The sequence below is a fragment of the Pipistrellus hanaki genome, assembly GCF_964339955.1.
Source record: "Pipistrellus hanaki genome assembly, chromosome: 3".
Lineage (NCBI taxonomy): Eukaryota > Metazoa > Chordata > Mammalia > Chiroptera > Vespertilionidae > Pipistrellus > Pipistrellus hanaki.
In genome coordinates this window covers 77,962,777-77,984,750 of record NC_140505.1, presented here as the reverse complement: position 1 = coordinate 77,984,750, position 21,974 = coordinate 77,962,777, and the positions used below count along the sequence as shown (strand labels likewise).

The window sequence follows — 21,974 nt, the reverse complement described above, 5'->3', positions numbered from 1 at the left end:
TGTTACACCTAGTAATAGATGTTTCAGACACTACCCAAAAACTCAACAAATGGTTAGCAATATGGAATTAAAACCAATATCGATGAACAGAAATAAACTTTCATATTCTGAGATTTTACAATCTGTTTGTCTATCTTGAATTTTAAATAAATTTCTTATCCATGCAATTATTTTATAACATGATGAAACTGGAAATATTGATTCACTGAATTATGAAAATCCTACAGATGTTGATGAATCTATTAATATAATAAAAAATCATATTATTAATATTACCGATTTCATCTGAAAAGTTTTTTAAGTACTGGGAAGCTATCATGCTTACAGTGGATACAAGCTCAATAAAATTCTAATTTTCACTTGAAAAGTCAAAATTTATCACTGGTAACATTTACTGAGATTCATTTTCAACAATAAGTAAGAAGATTTAATAAAATTAATACTTTTTAGGACTTTATCAATGTGTTTTGTGTCTGAACTAAGAGTCTGGGTGGTGGAAAATGACTACTGCTAGTCTGATGCTATGGCTTTGATGCCTGCAAAGGTGCCAAGTTATATCATCAGTATAAATGTCAACCGAGTGAAAAGATAAATAACATCTTAATAGTAATATGAATATAGTTTTTACCTTGCAGATTCCCTAAAATGGTTTCAGGGACCATCAGGAAATCATAGATCACACTTTGAACTGAATATAAGTAAAAAGGAGAAACAAAGCTTCAAAAAAAAAAAAAAAAAAAAAGCCTTGAGGCTTCAAATGCTGAGTTAAAGATCCCATTCTAAAAACATGCACTTGATACCTTTGATGCTCTTTGTATGCTGGATAATTTTAGAATTATATCCTAGAAATTACAAATGTTAAGTTGTAAAAATTCTGGATTCTGTTGTTTTTCTCAAATGAGCATTGTTATGTTTTATTTTTAATGAGGCAATTACTTTCACTGTAAACTGTTTATTGGGCATTAGCTCCCTTCTCAGTTCAGATCTTTTGTCTTTTATTCACCTGCTTTGAGTCTATTATACCCCAATGATTCAAGTTTTGGTCAGAGATGTGGGAAGACAGAATTTGAACAATCTTTCTCTAGCTCTCTTTCCTTTGCAAGATTCTCCCACTTGTCAATGGCCAAGGTTTCCTCAGCTTCAGTTTTCTAGTTTCCCTGGTCAGAAAGCCCTCAAGTTTTCCCATGGTGCTTTCCACCCCATCCTAATATAATTTTCTGCATACTCCACTTAGCCCCAGGTGCAATTTTTTCCCTTAGGCTCATAATTCCCCTTCCTCACCTTAACTAGAGTCTGTCTACTCTTTCTGTCCAGGGATTTCAGGCAATATCTTTTTGTATTATATACAGGTTTTATAGCTGTCCTTTCTGCAAGGAATCAAATGGAAGGATCGTACTACTCCATTATCAGATACATAGGTCCCCTCACAAGATTTTTATCTGAAAAGTTGCACAATTAGATAGATCTTCATTATAAAAATACTATAGGCACCAGTAAGGTCCCTCGGCCTGGCCTGTGGGGATAGGGCTGAAACTGGCTCTCCAACAACCCCCAAGGGGTCCCGGATTGCAAGCGGGTGGTTCTCTGGTAACACACTCTGAAATCGGGCTCCCTCCTCTCTGGTTCCAGGTGCATCACCTAAGAACCACAGCTGCCAAGTCACTGCAGCTCGGCAGCTCCTGCGCTGAGCGTCTGCCTCCTAGCGGTGAGTGTGCATCATAGCTACCAGCCGGTTAGCCAGTTGGCTGGTTGCTTAGACTTTTATATATATATAGATTCCTTTGGCTATTGTGAGGTAAAGTCTTAAGGTAGCTAGAGATGTGGGGAGAGCAACAGGAAGAATACACAATAGACGAGAAAAGAGAGACCATTTAGAAAATAAAGTACCTGGTATATTGTTGTTTATAAGTATTTTAAAAATCTGATGAATTTTGGAATTACTGAAATAAGTTATCCAAATATCACCGTATCATCATCTGATGGCATTATAAACTGCTTAAAAGATTTAAGAGGATTAAACACCTAGAAGTCATTTAATCTACAAGTTAGATTTATACTAAATCACCTCTAATCCTCTAAATTTCCAGGGATCAAGATTTCATTAATTTTTTTCAATAGACTGTTTACATTGTATACTCATATATTGCCTATAAACCTCTCTGAGAATAAAAAGAAACAGAGATGCGTTTATTCCTTTTCACACTTATTTTGTTCTTGATTTATTATTTCTCAAGATTGTCAAAGCAAAGATGCTGAACCTTTCCCTCATATAATCATTTAATACAAAGATGTGACATCAAAATGCAACTAAATTATAGAACAACTACCCTCAAGAAACACACTGAAGACTAGCTGAACAGAACTCTTATAGCTAAGGATATACACTGAGTGACCAGATTATTATGACCACCCTATCAGTACTTTGTTGGACCACCTTTTTTTAAAATATGTTTTTATTGATTTTTTACAGAAAGGAAGAGAGAGGGATATAGAGTCAGAAACATCAATGAGAGAGAAACATCTATCAGCTGCCTCCTGCACACTCTCCACTGGGGATGTGCCCGCAACCAAGGTACATGCCCCTGACCAGAATCAAACCTGGGGCCCTTAAGTCCACAGGCTGATGCTCTATCCACTGAGCCAAACTGGTTAGGGCTGTTGGGCCACCTTTTGCTTTCAATACTGAATTGATTCTTCTTGGCATTGACTCCACAAGATGTTGAAAGATGATGAAAGGAATCTGACAACATGCCTGATGAATAGCACTGTCCAGCTCTGTGAGATTTGATGGTTGTGGAACCAGCTGCCTGATGGCTCTTTTAACTTCGTCCCACAAATGCTCAATTGGAGTGAGATCTGGTGATTGACCCCACCACACCCAACTCATGTTCCAGCCCAAATTTCTTTCAGAGGTTAATCCACATAAACAACCAGCCTGGGCCCATGCAGCAGACTTTCTTAACATCTCTCAAGGGTCCAAAAACCCCCAAACAAGCAGTGGCTGGCCTCTGCATGCCCTGTACCCCTTGATAAGTGGCCCAAATCCAAGTACTTATGGCAGCAGGCATCAGTTCACAGCATACCCACTCTCAGGCACTCCAAGCCCAGCCCCAGGATGGACAAAGGCGCAGCTGACCTTGCACTGCACAGGAGTCCCTCCTTAGAGATCCCAGAACCAATGTACCCAGTGCCTGGCTTCATACCACACTACAGGACCACCAAATTAGAATCACAATGACACATCCAAAGGGTGAACTCAGCAGGAACCAAAGTCCTGCTAAACTTAATCTCACTCCTTGGGATCAGCCCCCACATAACAGTTCATTTACTGTAGTCACAGCCAGTCCTCACAACCAGTCAGCCTAAGGGTTGATCCCATCCACTGACATGCCAACAAAAATCAAGGAGAGCACACACAACCTACACAAGGGACACCCCTGGAGCATCCAGTTCAGGTCAACAGGGAGACTGGCCCACACAGGACACCTACTACATAAATACAGCCATCACATGAAAACTGGTAGCCATATAGGTTCTGCTTAATACAGAGAAACAAAAACAGGGAGGCAGCCAAAATGAGGAGACAAAAAACATGATCCAAATTTAAAAAAAAAACACAAAAAACAAAACAAAAAAAAACACACACAACTAAATAAAATGGCAGCAAGCAATTTACCATATGCAGTATTGAAATCACTGGTTATAGGATGCTCAATAAACTTAGAGGAAGAATACATCATCTCAAGAAAACTTACACAAGACAGAAAACATTAAAAAAGGAGAGTGAAACCATAAAAAACAACTAGTCATAAATAAAAAATACAATAGCTGAAATTAAAAAGTACATTAGATGGAATCACCAGCAGGTAAAAAGAAGCAAAGTATGAAATCAGTGATTTGGAAGACAAGGTAGTAGAAAACACCCAATCAAAATAGCAAAAAGAGCCCCCACTGGTTTGGCTCAGTGGATAGAGCATCAGCCTGCGGCCTGAAGGGTCCCAGGTTCGATTCCAGTCAAGGGCACATCCCCAGTGGGGGGTGTACAGGAGGCAGCTGATTGATTTTCTCTCTCATCAATGTTTCTAACTTGCTCTCGCTCTCCCTTCCTCTCTGTAAAAAAAAAAAAAAAAAAAAAAAAAAAAAAAAAAAAAAAAAAAAAATCAATAGAACATATTTTTAAAAAATACCAAAGAAAAAAAAATTTTTTTTTAATGAGGATAGTATAAGAGACTTCTGGAACAACATCAAACATAACATTTGCATCATAGGGGTGCCAAAAGAAGAGAGCAAGTTGTTGAAAAACTTATTTGAAAGAATTACTAAAAACTTCCCAAACGTGGTGAAGAAAATAAGAAATAGACCTACAAGTCTGCTAAGCATAGAGTCCCAAACAAGATGAGCCCAAAGAGGCCCACACCAGAACAAATCATAATTAAAGTGCCAAAGATTAAAGACAAAATCTTAAAAGTAGTAAGAGAAAAGCAGTTAGTTACCTACAAGGGAGCTTCCTTTAGACTGACAGCTGAGGGGGAGGGGAAAATGGCAGCAGAATAGACAAATGTGTCCTGAGCCTTGTCCCGGAACAGATAGAATGGGCAACTAAATTGAATAATATCCACCCTGAACTGGTGAAGTAGACACAGTCAGTGAAACAATTTGCAGCCCTTAGAGAACAGTAAAATTAGAGACCTGGGCTGAAGAGAACTGCCAGGCCTCCGAGCCCAGAGCGTCAGAGGGAAACAGCGCAGCACCGAGCCGCATCCCCTGGGACAGCACGGCGTCTGACTGTGGAAAGGTCCGCAGGACTGCAGGCGGCAGGGGATTCTGGGTCTGGGTCCACAGTCCCGACAGACTGAGGCCAGGGGGGCACAGAGGATGGCTGCCCAGGCCGCCGTGCGGGGGGAGAGGGGCTCGCAGAGGTGCCGCTCTTTCCCCTATTTGTGGTCTTTGCTTTACTTCACTGAACCTAGTTGATAGGACCTTTCAGATACAGACACTCACCCGTGGCTGAGGTGCAGGAGGAGGTGCGGACTTGTGGAGTCTGGGGAGAGGCTGGGGAGAGGAGAGGGTCCAGGACAAGTGGCTGTGAGTCTGGGGCTGAGTCACACCTGATGCATGGGACCTGGGTAGTCATTTTCTCCTGAAGAGATAGCCCCTCCCTGCAGTCTCCAGGCAACCAGTACAGCCACACCCAGACTACACTCGTAGCACAAGGGATACAAAAGAAAAATAAATCTGAATAGTCACTGAAAGTCCTCAGGGAGTGGCCTAAAGAGAGGACATTCAGTCCCAGCAACAGGAAACTGAGAAGCCTCAGACAGGTCAGAACAGTGGGATCTCAAACTAGCCAAAAGAATGACACTTCACTGCAGCCCCGCGCAGCCTACCCCCCATGAGGTCCGGCAGGGCGTGAGCAGTACGACCCCATCCAGAGCGGCAGCCACACGCAGCCCGCACGGTCCCTCCGTCCCTCCGAGGAGCAGCAGCTGTGTGAGCAGTCCGTGCCCGCCCCTGCCCCAGCCCCAATCCAAGGAGCAGCCCGCTCCCGTCCTAGGAGCATTAGCCTCACCAGCAGCCTTCCCCTGTCTGAGGAGCAGCAGTCGAGTGAGCAGCCGGGCCCCATCCACACGAGCAGGCCGCTCCCATCTCAGGAGCAGCAGCCCCACACAGCCTGCCACCATCCATCCGAGGGATAGCAGCAGTGTGAGCAGTCTGCCCCCAGCCAAGGAGCAGCAGCCACAAGCATCCTGCACCTGTCCGAGGAGCAGCAGCCCTGTGAGCAAGGCTATCATTCAAAATTGAAGGGAAAATAAGGAGCTTCACAGGCAAAAAAAAAAAAAGGCTAAAGGACTTTATTACTACCAAGCCATCAATGCAATGGACTGGTGTAAAAGAAGAAATAAAATGGGAAAGTAGGGACACAGATACAAAAAAGGAAAATGGATTCGAACAAGTACCTATCAAAAATAACTTTAAACGTAAATAGACTAAATGCTTCAATCAAAAGACAGTAAGTGGCTGTCTATAAGAGACCCACCTCAGATCATGGGACTCACACAGACTGAATGTGAAGAGATGGAAAAATATCTTCCAGGCAAATGGAAATGAAGAAAAAAAAAAAAAAAAAAGCCAGGTAGCAATACTTATATCTGACAAAATAGACCTCAAAGTGAAGGCCATAACAAGAGATAAGAAAGGCCACTTCATAATCTAAAGGGATTGATACAACAAGAGGATATAATCCTGGTAAACATATATGCACCAAATACAGGAGCACCCAAATACATAAAAAGACTCCTGGAAGATATCAAGGGAGAGATCGACAACAATATAGTCATAGTAAGGGACTTTAATACCACACTGACATCACTGGATAAATCCTCTAGACAAAAAATTAGCAAAGAAACAGAAATCCTAAATGACTCACTGGATCAGATGGACTTAATTGACATCTTCAGAACATTTCACCCCAAAGGCACAGAATATACGTTTTTCTCAAATACACATGGGACATTTCAAAGATAGACCACATATTGGGTCACAGGCAAAGTCTTCCCATATGCATGAAGATTGATATCAACCATCATCTCAGACCACAATGGCATAATATTAGAAATAAACTACAATAAAAACAGTAAAAAATTCAAACACTTGGAGCTGAATATCATGCTATTAAATAATGATTGGGTTACCAAAGAGATCAAAGAAAAAATTAAAAACATCCTGGAAACAAATGATAAGGAAAACACAGAAATTCAAAATCTATGGGACAAAGTGAAAGCAGTCCTGAGAGGGAAGTTCATAGCTCTACAGGCCTAACTCAAAATACAAGAAAAAGTGATAATAAATTATCTAACTCTACAACCATCAATTTAAAATAGACTATCAATATAACTTGATATATATTGAGCACCTGATAATTACAAACCCAAAATCTACAAGAGAGATACAAGAAATAAAGAGAAAGGAATACAAACACAACACTACAGAAAGCCACCAACATACAACAAAAGTGAGCAGGAAAATAAGGAAGGAATAGAGAAGAGGTAAAAACAAACAAACAAACAAAAAAAACAATGAGAAAACAACTAATAAAATGGCAAGAACTACATACTATTAATAATTACTTTAAATGTAAAGGGATTAAATGCTCCAATCAACAGACCAATGAATATGGTACATATAATAAAATGGAATCCTATCTAATAAAGATGGAATATGCAAATTGACAATAATTTCACAACAAAGATGGAAGCACCCACAGCCAATAAGGAAGAAATATGCAAACTGACATGATGAGAGGAGAGGTGGAAGGCAGCTCTGGATGGAGCAAAGGTGGAAAGGTGGCTCCAGGCCGGGGAAGGCAGGCCTGCAGCCAGGGGAAGGAAAGCCTATACTTGCACCAATCTTTTCGAGCATCGGGCTGCTAGTATTAGTCAAAAAAAGAATATAATCTTACTATTTGTGACAACATGGATGGAGCTAGAGGGCATTACGCCAAGTGAAATTAAGTCAGAGAAAGACAAATACCAGGTGATTTCACTTTTATGTGGAATCTGAAGAACCAAATAAACAAACAAAACGGGAACAGACTCAGAGATACAGAGAACAAACTAAAGGTTTCCAGATGGAAGGGGCTTCGGGGGCTGGGTGAAAAAGAATTAAGAAATACAAAATGGTAGTTACAAAATGCATATAAAGTATAGCATAGGGAATATAATCAGTAATATTGTAATAACTATATATAGTATAATATAGGTACTAGACTAATTGAGGGGATCTCTTTGTAATTTATATAAATGTCTGTACACCTAAAACTAATATAACATTGAATGTCAATTGTAATTGAAAAATAAAAAAATAAATATCAACAAGTAAAAATTACAAATATGTTCTTCCATTAAATTATTGGGAGTATGGCAAGTAATACCTCACTTAATGTTTCCCTGTGTCCATTTAAATATGTTGTTATCAATCTATAGTTTAATGAGTAATTCTTGTGATAAAGAATCAAAAGACTAGGGAAATTTGCTCTGATTCTAGGTCTAGGCATGGAATGTTCAAGCATGTCACTTATTCTCCAAAAATTCTCAAAAATAAAGGAATATTGTTTAGAATCCTAGGACACTGTACAATGTACTAATTAAGTAGCCTTGGGCACAAGCAATTTTTTGTTGTTAATCCTCACCTGAGGATATTTTTCCATTGATTTTTAGAGAGAGTGGGTGGGGAAGAGATAGAGAGTGAGAAGCATCAATGTGGAAAGAAACATCGGCTGGTTGCCTCCTGCATGTGCCCCTATCAGGGCTAGGGATTGAGCCTGCAACCCAGGTACATGCTTTTAACCAGACTCACCCGGGACCCTTCAGTTCATGGGGCCGAATACTTTATCCACTGAGCAAAACTGGTGAGGGCAGCATAAGCAATTTTTAAACAAAAAATATCTACTATTTCCTCTACAATTTTCAAAATCCATGTCTTTTCTGTATCCTTACAATGTTTATCCCAATGCAAGGCATAGAGCAGATATGCATTGATGGAATTAAAAGTAATTCTCTAAAAGAAATGAGAATAGTCACTTTGAGATGACACAGTAAATGTTTTGATTTCAGTTTCTACAAGGAGTTGGCATATCATCCTGTGAAAAGTACTATTTTATTCATTTATTTATTTTCTCAGAATTTGAATTTTCTCTTATTCTTTTTCTTAAAAAGTGAAAGCTCCTCTATCAGGAGTTACTAAATTTAATGGATAGCAATATAACACCTTTTTATCAACTTGCCCTCCTCACCTTCTTTTCTATCCACTGTCTGTATAGTAATATAAGCAAACACTAAGAAATGAGTTACCTCTTAGCCATTAAGTTTTGAAAATACCAAAAAATTAAAATTAAGATTACATGTACAGATTAGGATTCTAATGTAATTAAAGTGTTAATTTTTCATTGCCATTTCTATATGCTGGTATAAATAAAAATATATATATACTAGCATGCATCACAGTTTCAAAAAAACAATTCTATATTAAGCTATAAATCTGATGTTTCACAAAGCTTTACCCAACTATGCAGACTTAAAGAACATTATAGAACTTCAAGTATTTTATTATTACTACATAAAAAATGCCATAAAACCTTAATAGTTTTTTATGTTATAAATAGAATACCTAGAGAATATGATTTGTGCCTTATCTATAATGCTATAAAAACCTGATGATGATTGAACAATAGTATAGGTTTTTATAACTATTTTTAACAATAGGAAAAAATCCACTAAATTGAACTAAAAAACTACTTTTAAATAATCTAAATAGGATAATCTAAAAATTTTTATCACTTTGTTAAAATTTAAGAGCTGATGTTTAAATTTTCAAACATGACACCTCTATTATTAAATAAATTACTTCCACACTTTAAAGAATTCAGCTTTGTTTCAAAGTGCTATACTTTAAGAAAAGATTTTCCTAAATAAATCACTATATCAGATAGTCAAGGGAGTTCAAATAAAAGAAAACTCCATTCTAATATTCCACTTGATTCTTGGGCTATATCCACTGACATCACATATTCATTAAATTGTATGTTTGTTCTTGAGATAAAGTTTAATTAATATCTCTCACTAAGAGATATGCCAAATTCACATAAATATCTTTAATTATTTTAGCTAGTTACTTACTGAGAGCCATGCAAGGGATTCCATGATTCGATGTTCACATTGCTCTAAATGTTTTATCATTTCTCTGGTCAAGTTGGCTTCTGCTCTGATAAAACTTTCAATCACTTTGTATAAATCAAAAGCTTTTAAATTAAGTACATTCAGAATCCATGGGAAGGACAAATCTGTGCCAGTATCAAGATTCTGAGATGTACTTCCTAAAAATGAAAGAAAAAAATGTAACTTAGGTATGAAATGTTAAACTACATATTTTTAGGCTGAAAGATTTTATCAAACATAAAAATTAAAAACACTATAAAAGGCTAAATAAAAATTTTTTATTTAGAACATAATTTTTATTTTGGAGCCCACAGACTCCCAGTATATAGTTTTTGAAATTTTAAGTGTATGTGCATAAATGACGTTCCTAATTTATGTCAAATTTTCAAAGGTTTAAATATCCCAAACTTATATCAGGGACAGGTTTAATATCTAATCCAGCAATGCATTAACATACCCATTTTAACTATCTCATCAATACTTGGTTGAGGGAAAGAAGGAATCTTTAAGATTTTGCTAATTGCTTAGAAAATGTTATTTCTTGTAAATGTGCATTTCTTTGTTTTAATGAGGATTCACAGTTTTCCATATTTGTTTACTAATTTAAGTTTCTCTTTTGTTGTGTATTTGTTTCCTTAGATGAATCTTCTTTTGTTTTTAGGAAGGAAGTATTTTTTTATATTTACAACCTTATCTGCAAAATAACACGTTTAAAATATTAAAACACACACACACACACACACACACACACACACACACACACACATCAGTGGCCTCTTTCTGATTATCTGGTGGATTCTAGCTCCAACCTTTGGTCACAGGATCACAGTATCTAGAGCAGTGCTTCCTATCAGTGGATGCAGCTCCTTAGTACTCAGCATTTTACAATCTCATAAGTATTTGAAGAGATTTCAATAGGTACATTTCCTAGATTCAGAATAGCCCCAAAAAGGAGCCCACTGAAATACTATTCCCAAGATAGCTTGAAATAATTCAGAATATAAGCCAATTAAATAAATGGTTTATTGTGACCCATTACATTCTTCAGTATATACTGACTTAAAATATGCATTTTTTCACCTTAACAACATCCATCTTTCCCAAAAACAAACCACACTTTCAATAAGGTTTTTTAATTTTAAATTAAACTAAAATGCTTATTTACTAAAATTAAACTTACTGCTATATGTAGCCACTACAACTTCAAGAGCGCATGCCAACAAAGACATATGAAAGATGTTGTCATTCAGAAGTTTGCTAAAAGAAAAAAATAAAGTGATTTTTAAAAACACTTACTTCTATTTAAAAAAAAAAAAAAAATTCTCTTACTAAAGCTAAAAAAAATTTACCTAAAATTTTGAATGGACAATCGTTCTTCTTCCTGAAAGACATAAAAAAAGTATTATGCTAAGCAAAACAAGTCACTCAGAAAAGATAAGTATCACATGATCTCACTTACAGGTAAAGTCTAATGAACAAAATAAACTGAAAAACAAAATAGATTGAGAAACAGACTGAGGAATCTAAGGGGGGCAGGGACATGGGAAGAGACTAATTACAGAACTTATATGAATACTAGAAGCCCAGTTAACAAATTTGTACACCAGTTGGGTTCCTTGGCCTGGCCTGCGGGATTGGGCCAAAACCGGCTCTCCTGGATTGTGAGAAGGCACAAGTCAGACCAAGGGACCCACCAGTGCATGATCAGGGCTGGGAAGGGACACAGAAGGCTGGCCAGCCGGGGAGGGACTGCAGGAGGGCTCCAGGTTGTATCCGGCCCATTTCACTCAGTCCCAATTGGCCAGACCCAGCATCAAGCTCACCTACCAGTAGAGCAAGTTCCCCTTGGTGGTCAGTGCACATTACATTGAGTGGTTGGTTGGCATTAGCATATCATTAATATAGTAGGCCTGGAGCACGAAATTTGTGCATGGAAGATGGGTATCCCTCAGCCCAGTCTGCAGATTCTCATCAAGGGCATGTACCAAAGTTACAGGCTCCTCCCTGGCTAGGGCCCAGGTCAGGGATCATGCAGGAAGCAACCAATCAAAGTGTTCCTTTCACTTAGATGTTTCTGTCTTTCCCTTTCTCTACCACATTCTCTAAAAATCAATGGACACATCCTCAGGTGAGGATAAAAAAATAAATAAAGAAATGTCATATCCTATGAAAGACACATCTTGCAAATGTCTAAAGAAAGTTGTCATTTTTTCTTGGTGAAGGGACTGGAGTCCGTGTTGATGAAAACACCTTGGTGGCTGTGGTGACAGGCAGTGGCTGCAGCAGTGGGGTGATGGAGCTGGTGCCTTCCCCTGATCAGCCTGGTCGCCTCCCACAAAGGGAGGCCAGACTGCGACTTAGGTCTGCTCCTCGTGGAGTGGGCCTAAGCCATCAGTAGGACATCCCCCGAGGGCTCCCAGTATGTGAGAGGGGACAGGTTGGGCTCAGGGTCCCCCACCTCAACCCCAATACACGAATTTCGTGCACTGGGCCCCTAGTATAGGATATGCATAACTCATGGACACAGACAATAGTATGGTAAAGTCCTGGGGAGAGAGCAGGAGCTGGGTGGAGAGGAATCAATTGGGGGGGGGGGGGACATCTGTAATACTTTCAACAATAAAAATAAACTTTTAAAAAATGTTTTGCTGAAACCTTTTTTATGTTGGCATTTAAATTTTTTCTATTATTTTTTTTTTTAACTTACTGATTTAAGCATGGATTCCATTACTCGGTAATACAACCGAACTCCAAGTTTGTAGCGCTACAAATAAAGAAAAATAATTATATCCCACTACTTTAGAAAATCATAACAATTATTAATCTTTTTAAAGTTTTCCTTGAAACACATTTCTGAACTTTCTTAGGAATATGACTACCAAGAGATCAGGAAAGCTAGCTTGTCTAAAACTCAACACTTAAATATAAATGATAGCTAACATGCCCAATAAATTATCAAGAGGGAGGTCTTTGTTTTCATTCATACCATTTCAGTCTATATCATTCAATAGATTATATGTATCAGCAAAAAGTTTTAACCTAACAACTAGTTCCCATTAGCTCAAAGAATAATCAAATTTTAGAGATATATACACATGCAGACACACATATGCTCACTCTAAAGCATATTGCTTCATTTTAAATTATGAGCATAAATTTCGTATACAAACAAAAAGAACTTTGCAGGTAGGAGAGTGTAAAGGGGGGATAAATGGTAATGGAAAGAGACTTGACTTGGGTGGTGAACATACAATATAACATACAGATTATATATTATAGAATTATCCCCTGAAACCTATATCATGTTATTAACCAATGTTACCTCCAATAAATTCAATTAAACATTAAATATAATTGTTTAAAATACTCATGGCATCAAAATATAAACCACCACACTGAAATAAATGTATATAGTAGAATATAATTTCCAAATATATCTTTATGTATTCCCTCATTAATGTCACAACAAAGCCCAGCAAATAAAAAATCTGATTTTTTATTTGATCGACTATGACCTGGTTCATAGGTCAACACTAAACCACTGAAGTCCAGCTAGTGTAGTTCAGTGGTTTAGTGTTGACCTATGAACCAGGAGGTCACAGTTCGATTCCTGTTCAGGGCACATGCCCAGGTTGCAGGATCGATCCCCAGTATGGGGTGTGCAGGAGGCAGCCAATCAATGATTCTCTCTCATCACTGATGTTTCTCTCTCTCTCTCCCTCTACCTTCTTCTCTGAAATCAATACAAATATTTTTTTTAAAAATACACCCAATTTTCAGAAAAGTTAAATGATTGATTATAATGATAGAACCAGATGGTTCTGGTCCAGAGCCCATACTCTTATCCAACATATTAGTTTTAAATTTTCTGAAATGATAATAGCAGTATTAAAAATACTAGTGATAAATGGCATGTATAACATAATCCCATTCCATACAAGTATATGCATACAGAACTATTCCTAAATGTCGAAATCAAAGCATGTGCAATAATACTTAATAGTATCAAATATTAAAAAAAAAATTTCTTCCTTGATTTTTTTTAAACATCTACACTTTTTCTAAAATTTTCTGCATATTTACTTTTTTTTTTAATATAGAAGTGAAGGGTATTTACCCATAAAGATTTCCATACTAGCAGCATAGATGAGCAGTAGATATATAGTATGTGTCAGTATTTTATTCTACTGGACAAATAACATAATAATACTTATACAGTTTGAACAGATGTTGCATTTGATATATAACAGCAGTAATCAAAATTACAGTTACCTGTGACCCAATTTCTATACATCCCTGTCCCATAGCTTTAGCAAACTTCTCTTTAAATATGTATCCAATATCCTGCACTCTTTTCAGGATACTTCCCATTGGATTCACTGTGCATTTCTTTAAGAAGAAAAACAGAAATATTGAGAATACTTTTTAATCAAAATCAACATATTGCTTATACTATACTTCACTAGCTATTAGGGAAATAAAAATCAAAACTACAATGAGATACCACCTCACACCTATTAGAATGGCTATTATCAATAAGACAAGTGATAACAAGTGTTGGGGAGGTTTGCTGCTGGTGGGAATCACTATGGAAAAGTGTATGGAGGTTCCCAAAGGTTAAGAATAGAGTTAGCATATGACCCAGAAACCCCTCTTCTTGGTAGCTACCCAAAAAACTGGAAGCTGAAACCGGTTTGGCTCAATGGATAGAGCGTCAGCTTGGGGACTGAAAGGTCCCGGGTTCGATTCCGGTCGAGGGCATGTACTTTGGTTGCAGGCACATCCCCAGTAGGGGGTGTGCAAGAGGCATCTGATCAATGACTCTCTCTCATTGATGTTTCTAACTCTCTATCTCTCTTCCTTCCTCTCTGTACAAAATCAATAAAATATATTTTAAAAAAAGAAAAGAAAGAAAAACATCCTGTCCTTTGCAGGCGTGTTAGGTGTGTTTAAAAAAAAAAACAAAAAACTTGAATATGTTTATTTGCAAAGATATATGCACTCCTATGTTGATTGCAGCATTATTAACAATGGCTAAGACATGAAAACAACCAAAGTGTCCTTCAATACATGACTGGATAGAAGTACAAATATACAATGGAATATAACTCAGCCATAATTAAAAATAAAATACTGCCATGTGTGACAACACAGGTGAATCTTGGGAATATCATGCTAAGGAAAATAAATCAGAAAGAAAAAGTTAGGAATAATGTCATTTCATCCATATGAGGGATATAAAATTGAAAATAACACATGAACAAACAAAATAAACAAGCAAAAACGTATAGTCAAACACAACACTATAGTGGTAATCTGAGGGATGGGAAGTGGGATGGGTAAACAGTAAAAGGGGTCAAATAGTTGGTGATGGAAGATTTGACTTTGGGTGGTGAACACACAATATAGTATACAGGTGATGTATCACAGAACTGTACACTTGAACCTATATAATCTTATTGCTATCTAATACCATCTCTAATAAGTTCAATTAAAAAATAAAATTGTATTACAAATATGTTTAAAAAGGAGAGAAGACCTAAATAGTCATTTTTCAAAAGAGGACATACAGATGGCCAACAGGTATATAAAATGTTGCTAATCATCAGAGAAATACCAATCAAAAACCACAATGAGATATAACATCACACTGGTTAGAATGACTAAGACAAAAAAGATAAGAAATAACAGGTATTAATGAGGATGTAGAGTAAAGAAAACACTTATGTACTGCTATGGAAAATAGTATGGAAATTTCTCACAAAAAAAAAAAAAAAAAACCTAAAAATATAACTACCATAATATCCAGCAATCCAACTTGGTATTTATCTAAAGAAAATAAAAACACTGACACAAGAGGATGTCTGCACCCTCATGACCATTGTAACATTATTTACAACTAGAGGCCCGGTGCACGAAATTCTTACACTGGGGGTGGAGGGGTGTCCCTCAGTCCAGCCTGCACCCTCTCCAATCTGGAACACCAGGGGCTGTCTGACTGCCGGTGTAGGCCCAATCCCTGTGGGATCAGACATCCCTCTCACAATCCGGGACTACTGGCTCCCAACTGCTCGACTGACTGACTGCCTGCCTACCTGATTTCCCCTAACCACTTCTGCCTGACAGCCTGATTGACAACTAACTGCTCCCCTGCCAGCCCGATTGCCCCCAACTGTCCTCTCCTGCAGGCCTGGTTGCCCGCAATTGCCCTCCCCTGCAGGCCTATTTGCCCCCAACTGCCCTCCCCTGAAGGCCTCTTCCCCCCCAATTGCCCTCCCCTGTCAGTCCAGTCGCCCCCAACTCCCTTCCCCTGCCGGCCTTGTTGCCCTTAACTGCTTTCCCCTGCCAGCCCTGTTACCCCTAACTTCTCTCCCCTGCTGGCCTGATTGTCCCCAAATGCCCTCCCTTGCAGGCCTGGTCCTCTTACCTGCCCTACCCTGCAGGCCTGGTTGCCCCCAACTGAATTACCCTGCTGGCCCTGTCACCCCTAACTTCCCTCCCATACCACCCTGGTCACCCCTAACTGCCTTCCCCTGCCAGGGCCTGATCGCCCACAACTGCCCTTCCCTGCCCATCTGATTGCCCCAAGCTGCCCTCCCCTGCCAGCATGATCATCCATAACTGCCCTCCCCTGCTGGCCTGATTGCCCAAAACTGCCCTCTCCTCTCGCGACCTGCCACCTCCACCGGGACCGGCCTCCTCCGCGCTGAGCAGAGCCGCAGGACCCCCAGGACTCACCTTGCAGAGGGGCCATCATGTCCCACCTCCACTTTCTGTGCAGCCATCTTGTGGCAGCCATCTTGTGGGTGCCACAAGGGCGTGACACCACCTTGGCTTTTATTATATAGGATTATGGCTTACCAAAAAAATGAAACAATTACCAAAATCAAAAAAGAGCCTCATATGCTCTCATATATTATCTTCAATTATGCGTTACATTAGAATGTATGTTATGCCCAAAAAAAGCAAATGACAAAATTGAAACTAATATTTGAGCTTGGTATCATTTCCTATTTTAAAATTGTGCTTTCAGGAGAGTCCAAAATGGCAGTATAAGTGGAAGCTAAACTAACATATTCCCAGGACTAAAATGGAATTACAAATAAAATACAGAAAAAACCATCCTAAATAATCAAATGAAGACTAGCTGGAGAGAAGCATCATAACCAAGGATGGAAAGTGAAGACCACATAGTGACTGGTAGGAAGTGTAGAGGCACGAAAAGGCTAGCCAGGCTCCCTAGAAAACAGCTTAAGTTCCAGAGGGATATCTCAGCAGTGGGGGGCTTCCCACTGAGAACTCTGGGGTCTAAACCCCAAGCTAGTCCCCCAGCTCAGAGCAGCAGAACTGAGAAAGGTGCCCACACAAGATCTGCTGGTTTGCTATCTTCCAGATGTGGCTAGCTGGAAATACAGGCACCCACGTAAAGGGCAAACACGCAACATTTTGTATGCAATTACTCTCCTTGGGCTCTGGCAGAGGGAAGGTAGAGTAGACCGGAGCTGTGTGAGGAGAGTCCAAGGTTGGGGACTCTGGGATTGGAGCTTGGAGGGCATCTACCTGGTTTCCTGTGTTGATTCATTCCCTCGTTCTTTGGAGACCTTTACCATCCAGGCAGCTTTTGCCTTGGAGGAGAGATGGGGGGGTGGGGGGGCACCCTATTGGAAAACCCCTTGCCCCAAACTATGGAATTGCTGAGGTGCATTAAGAGACTGTGAAATTTCTGAGGCCCATTATGAGAATAACATTCAGCCTGCAGGAAGAAGAAATTGCCCCACCATATTGGAAACCCTTTTGCACCTCTCTGTAGTCCATAGCCTGAGGCTAATCAAGACTAACAATTAGGCTACAGGCAGAGGCAGGTCTCTGTAGGCTTTGAGTCTTTGCTTGATCCCCTTCTGGGCCCAGGGTTAGGAAAATTTTTGTCCTTTCCAAAGGCATTGAGCCCCAGCAGAGGGAGCCACAAGCTATGAATTGCTAATAGTTCCAAACAGGGTACCCAGGGCCAGTCACAAACAGCATCTGACATTGTCCTGCATTAGAGATTGGGAGTGGTAGCAGATTTACCTAATGACAGCCAAAATCAGAACAGAAAAAAATCAAGCCCAAATGAAAGAACAAAAGAATTCTCCAGAAATAGAGTTAAATGAAACTGAGATAAGAAACTTATGAGATATAGAGTTTTGAATAATGATGGCAAGGATGCTCAAGAGCATGAGAAAAGATATATTGTAGTAACTATGAAAAAAGATAAGTCAGAATGGTGGGGGCTGATCGGGGGGGGGGGGGCCGGCTGTGGGGGGGGGGGCTGTGGGCAGTGGGCCAGTAGGCCCTGCCCCTGAATGGGGTGGGGGGTCCCGATTGGAGGCCAGTAGCCTAAGGTAGGGGCCATGGGTAGCTGGCCTACTGGCCCTGCCCCTGATCTGAGGGGCGGGACTAATCAGGGTCGAAGCTGGCTGGGAGGAGGGGTCGCAGGTTGATTGGAGTGGTAGGGACCCATGGGGGCAGAGCCAGCAGTGGGGAGGGATTGGTTGGTTGGCCCTGCCCCCTACTGGGATAAGGGGGACAATTAGGGGTAGGGCCAGCTGGGGGTGGAGCTGAGGGCCGATTGGGGTGGGATTGGGGTGGTGAGGGCCCACCGGAGGAGGGGCTGGCTCGGGGGAGGCGCTGTAGAAGGTTGGCTGACTGGCCCCACTCCCTATTGGGAGGGGGGGGATGATCAGGGGTTGAGCTAGCCAGGGGGAAGGACTGTGTGGGGGTTGGCCAGGCAGCCCCACCTCCCTATTGGGCTGATTCACTGGTGGCAGTGGGCATCATAGCAAAAGGTGATTCCGGTCATTCTGGTCATTCCAGTCACTGGCTATATATATATACATACATACATATATATATATATATATATATATATATATATATATATATATATATATATGAAACTAATCCCATTTACAACTGCAACCACAACAAAAATTAAGATACTAAGGAATAAATTTAACCAAGGAGGTAAAAAACTTTGTACTCAGAAAACTACAGGACATTGAAAAAAGAGACAGAGGAAGATATAAACAAGTAGAAGAACAAACCAAGTTCATGAATTGGTAGAATCAACATCATTAAAATGTCCATACTACCCAAGCAATCTACAGATTCAATATAAACCCTATTAAAATACCAACAGCATATTTCACAGATCTTGAACAGATACTCTAAAAGTTTATATGAAACCAAAAAGGACCGTGTATAGTTGTAGCAATGTTGAGAAAGAAGAATAAAGTTGGAGGGATTACAATCCCAGATAACACGTTATACTACAAAACCACTGTAATCAAATAGCCTGGTACTGGCATAAAAACAGCATATAGATCAATGGGACAGAACAGAGAATTCAGAAGTGGACCTAACCCATTATGCTCAATTAATATTTGACAAAGGAGGCAAAAGCATCCAATAGAGTCAAGACAGTCTCTTAAGTAAATGGTGTTGGGAACATTGGTCAGGTACATGCAAAAAAATGAAACTAGATCACCAACTTATACCAAACACAAGAATAAATGCAAATGGATACAAGACTTAAATGTAAGTTGTGAAACCATAAAAAACCTAGAGGAAACTATAGCAGCAAAATCTCAGACATCTCTCATAGCAATATATTTATAGATACAAATCCTAGGACAAGGGAAACTAAGGAGAAAATAAACAAATGGGGCAACGTCAAAATGAAAAGCTTCTGCACAGCTAGAGTAACCATCAACAAAACGAAAAGGGAACCCTCTGTATGGGAGAAAATATTTGGCAATGAGACATCTGATGAAGGGTTACTACCCAAAATATATAAGGAACTCATACAACTTAACAAAAGGAAGACAATAAAATTTAAAAATATGCAGAGGAGCTATATAGACACTTCTCCAAAGTGGACATGCAGATGGCCAAGAGACATATAAAAACATGCCCAGAGTCACTGGTCATCAGAGAGTTGCAAATTAAAATGAAAATGAGGTATCACCTCATACCTATCAGAATGGCTACCATCAACAAATCAACAAATGACAAGTGCTGGGGTAGGATATGGGGACATCTATAATAAGGTTAATAAAAATAAAGTTAAAAAAATAAATTATAAGAAAAAATGCTGAGTAAGATAAATAAGAGGAAATCTAAGAAAAATGCTGTCTACTAGTAACACCTACTAATAATATCTAATATTGAAGATTTAAAACAATAATAAGGTAATAGACAACTATATTCTTGTTGATTGAGAGATAAGCATTTTAAAAATACTCAGAATTTTAACTTCTAATTTCAAATTTATTTGCTAAGGTATTACAATAAATAATGTTCATATATGGCTTACATTAAAATAGGAAATCAGATTTTCTGATGGTTGATCACTTGCTGAATTTAAGATCATCATTAATTGTTGGATAGTGTTCATAACAGTCCTAAACAAAAAAAGAAATGTTAAACAATGAAGGGGGGAAAAATGAAACATAGCTAACACACAAATTAAATATATCTTCAAACTCACTGTCTCCCATTTATCTTTAAAAAGTTCTCTGCAATAAAACCCTTAGTATACTATTATTTACAAGGAATTATAATTTACTTAAAGCTTAAAGAAAAGATGTGTTCATAATAAATATGTTTATGAAAAACGATGAACTTATTTACTAATAGAACTATAAATCAATATAACACTGTGGTCAAATTCAACATTATACAATATTAAGGAGAAAACATAAGCTGGCATCAAAATAGTAATCTTTTAATATAATTAAATACTAAACTTTTCCAAATAAAGACAGCAAGAAATTTTTCAAAAGGAAAGCATACATAATTTTAGAAGTCATCATTGTTAAAGCATAAAATTCGGTCAATATCTTAGGAATTTTCTTTAATTCTATAATTATAGGATTGATGGTACAATAAATATTCATGTTCCACTTTTGGAGTAGCAGTACATTGCTACTGTAGGCACTACTTAATGATGCAAAGAACTGTAGAATATTTATGATTAAAAAGATTATTAACTATTATTCAGTAAAATGTTTTCAGTGTTCTCAGTCAAGCATCTGTAAACTGGTATCTACACTTCCTCACCTTTCAAATACATTGCTTCTATGACTTGTACATCCAATGATCTACTTAAAGCACAGTGACTTAAGTCACAAACTTCTAAACCAAAAATCTTTCTCATTTTATCTTATATTTGACTTCCTTGAGGTATACTTGACTTCCTTATACACCTGCTCTTTCCTGAAACTGCTCCCCCCGCTTCCCGCACCCCTTGGCTTTTCTGCCTTCACTCTCTTGAGCTCCCAATCACACTCCTCATTTAATCTACCTTCTATTTAGTCCTTCAATGACAGCATTCTTTCTGGTTCAGCCCTTAGCCATACATTCTTGCCATTATACACCCTCACTTCAGGGAACCTCATCTACTTTTAGGGCTTTCACTCACCCTGATTATTCCTAAATATATAAGATCCTTATGTCCTACTACTTACTACACATCTTCATAGTCCATAAAAGCCTCAAAAATAATATTCTAAATATGAATTCATCAAGTACTTGCAAAACCGTTCTTGCTCCTTCATTTCCACTGCCTATCTCTTGTTTCAACATCTTTCAACTAAATTACTGCAATACAACAGTCCAGAGAGTTTGACTCACTATGTCTACGGTAGTAGGCTCTAGGCACATGTACTTTGAAAAAACTCCCCAGGTTATTATCATTTGACCCCTGGTTAAGAACCATTGTGACAGATTAACAGGTCTCAGTATTTCACACCATGTTCGCCTCCACCTTCTCACAAACTAACACCATGTAGACTAAAAAGCCAAGTCTGATTTTATACTTACCTCTGCTTAACACCCATTTATACCAACAGACTATGTATATTGTGTACAAACTAATGTCAAAACTTGTAAGTATGGCAAATAAGATCCTTCATAATCTGATTCCCACCGTCCTCTCTTGCTGTCATTTTCCCATTTTACAGTCAATCACTACAGAGCTGCTGATAGTACCCCGGACACATCTTGTTTCTTTCTTCCATCCCTTTGCATATGCTGTTTCCACCCACTAACATGCCACTATCCTGTGACATAAATCTTTACATATTCAAAATTCAGTTCAAATATCACTTCATAAAGTTCATTCTGTGCCATTTCATTAACTTGTCTTAAGTCTATTACTATACTTACACAAAAATGTATTTTATATCTTTAAATAGTCATTTAAAAATATTACTGATTACT

The 21,974-nt window shown here is 38.6% G+C and overlaps 2 protein-coding genes and 1 long non-coding RNA gene across 9 annotated transcripts in view; 2 read left to right on the top strand and 1 right to left on the bottom strand.

Annotated features, from left to right (window-relative positions):
• The window catches only part of RCBTB2 (RCC1 and BTB domain containing protein 2), a 108,180-nt gene extending 106,447 nt beyond the window's left edge, over nt 1-1,733 (top strand). The window contains exon 11 of the mRNA XM_084879392.1: nt 1,630-1,733. Within this exon, the coding sequence (XP_084735518.1) occupies nt 1,630-1,688 (59 nt within the window). The 3' untranslated portion in view covers nt 1,689-1,733. The remainder of the gene's footprint in view (nt 1-1,629) is intronic.
• The window catches only part of LOC311620254, a 387,779-nt gene that overhangs the window by 172,341 nt on the left and 193,464 nt on the right, over nt 1-21,974 (top strand). The gene's annotated exons all lie outside the window — the stretch shown is intronic.
• The window catches only part of RB1 (RB transcriptional corepressor 1), a 154,054-nt gene that overhangs the window by 66,836 nt on the left and 65,244 nt on the right, over nt 1-21,974 (bottom strand). For 4 of the 7 annotated variants that reach the window (XM_084879346.1, XM_084879348.1, XM_084879347.1 and 1 more), the window contains exons 12-17: nt 20,068-20,155; nt 13,986-14,102; nt 12,421-12,477; nt 11,063-11,094; nt 10,894-10,970; nt 9,675-9,871 (exon numbers count right to left, since the gene is read on the bottom strand). In XM_084879346.1, the coding sequence (XP_084735472.1) occupies nt 9,675-9,871; nt 10,894-10,970; nt 11,063-11,094; nt 12,421-12,477; nt 13,986-14,102; nt 20,068-20,155 (568 nt within the window). Of the gene's footprint in view, nt 1-800; nt 843-9,674; nt 9,872-10,893; nt 10,971-11,062; nt 11,095-12,420; nt 12,478-13,985; nt 14,103-20,067; nt 20,156-21,974 lie in introns of all 7 variants that reach the window. The other 3 variants (XM_084879349.1, XM_084879344.1, XM_084879343.1) reach the window with 1 other exon arrangement.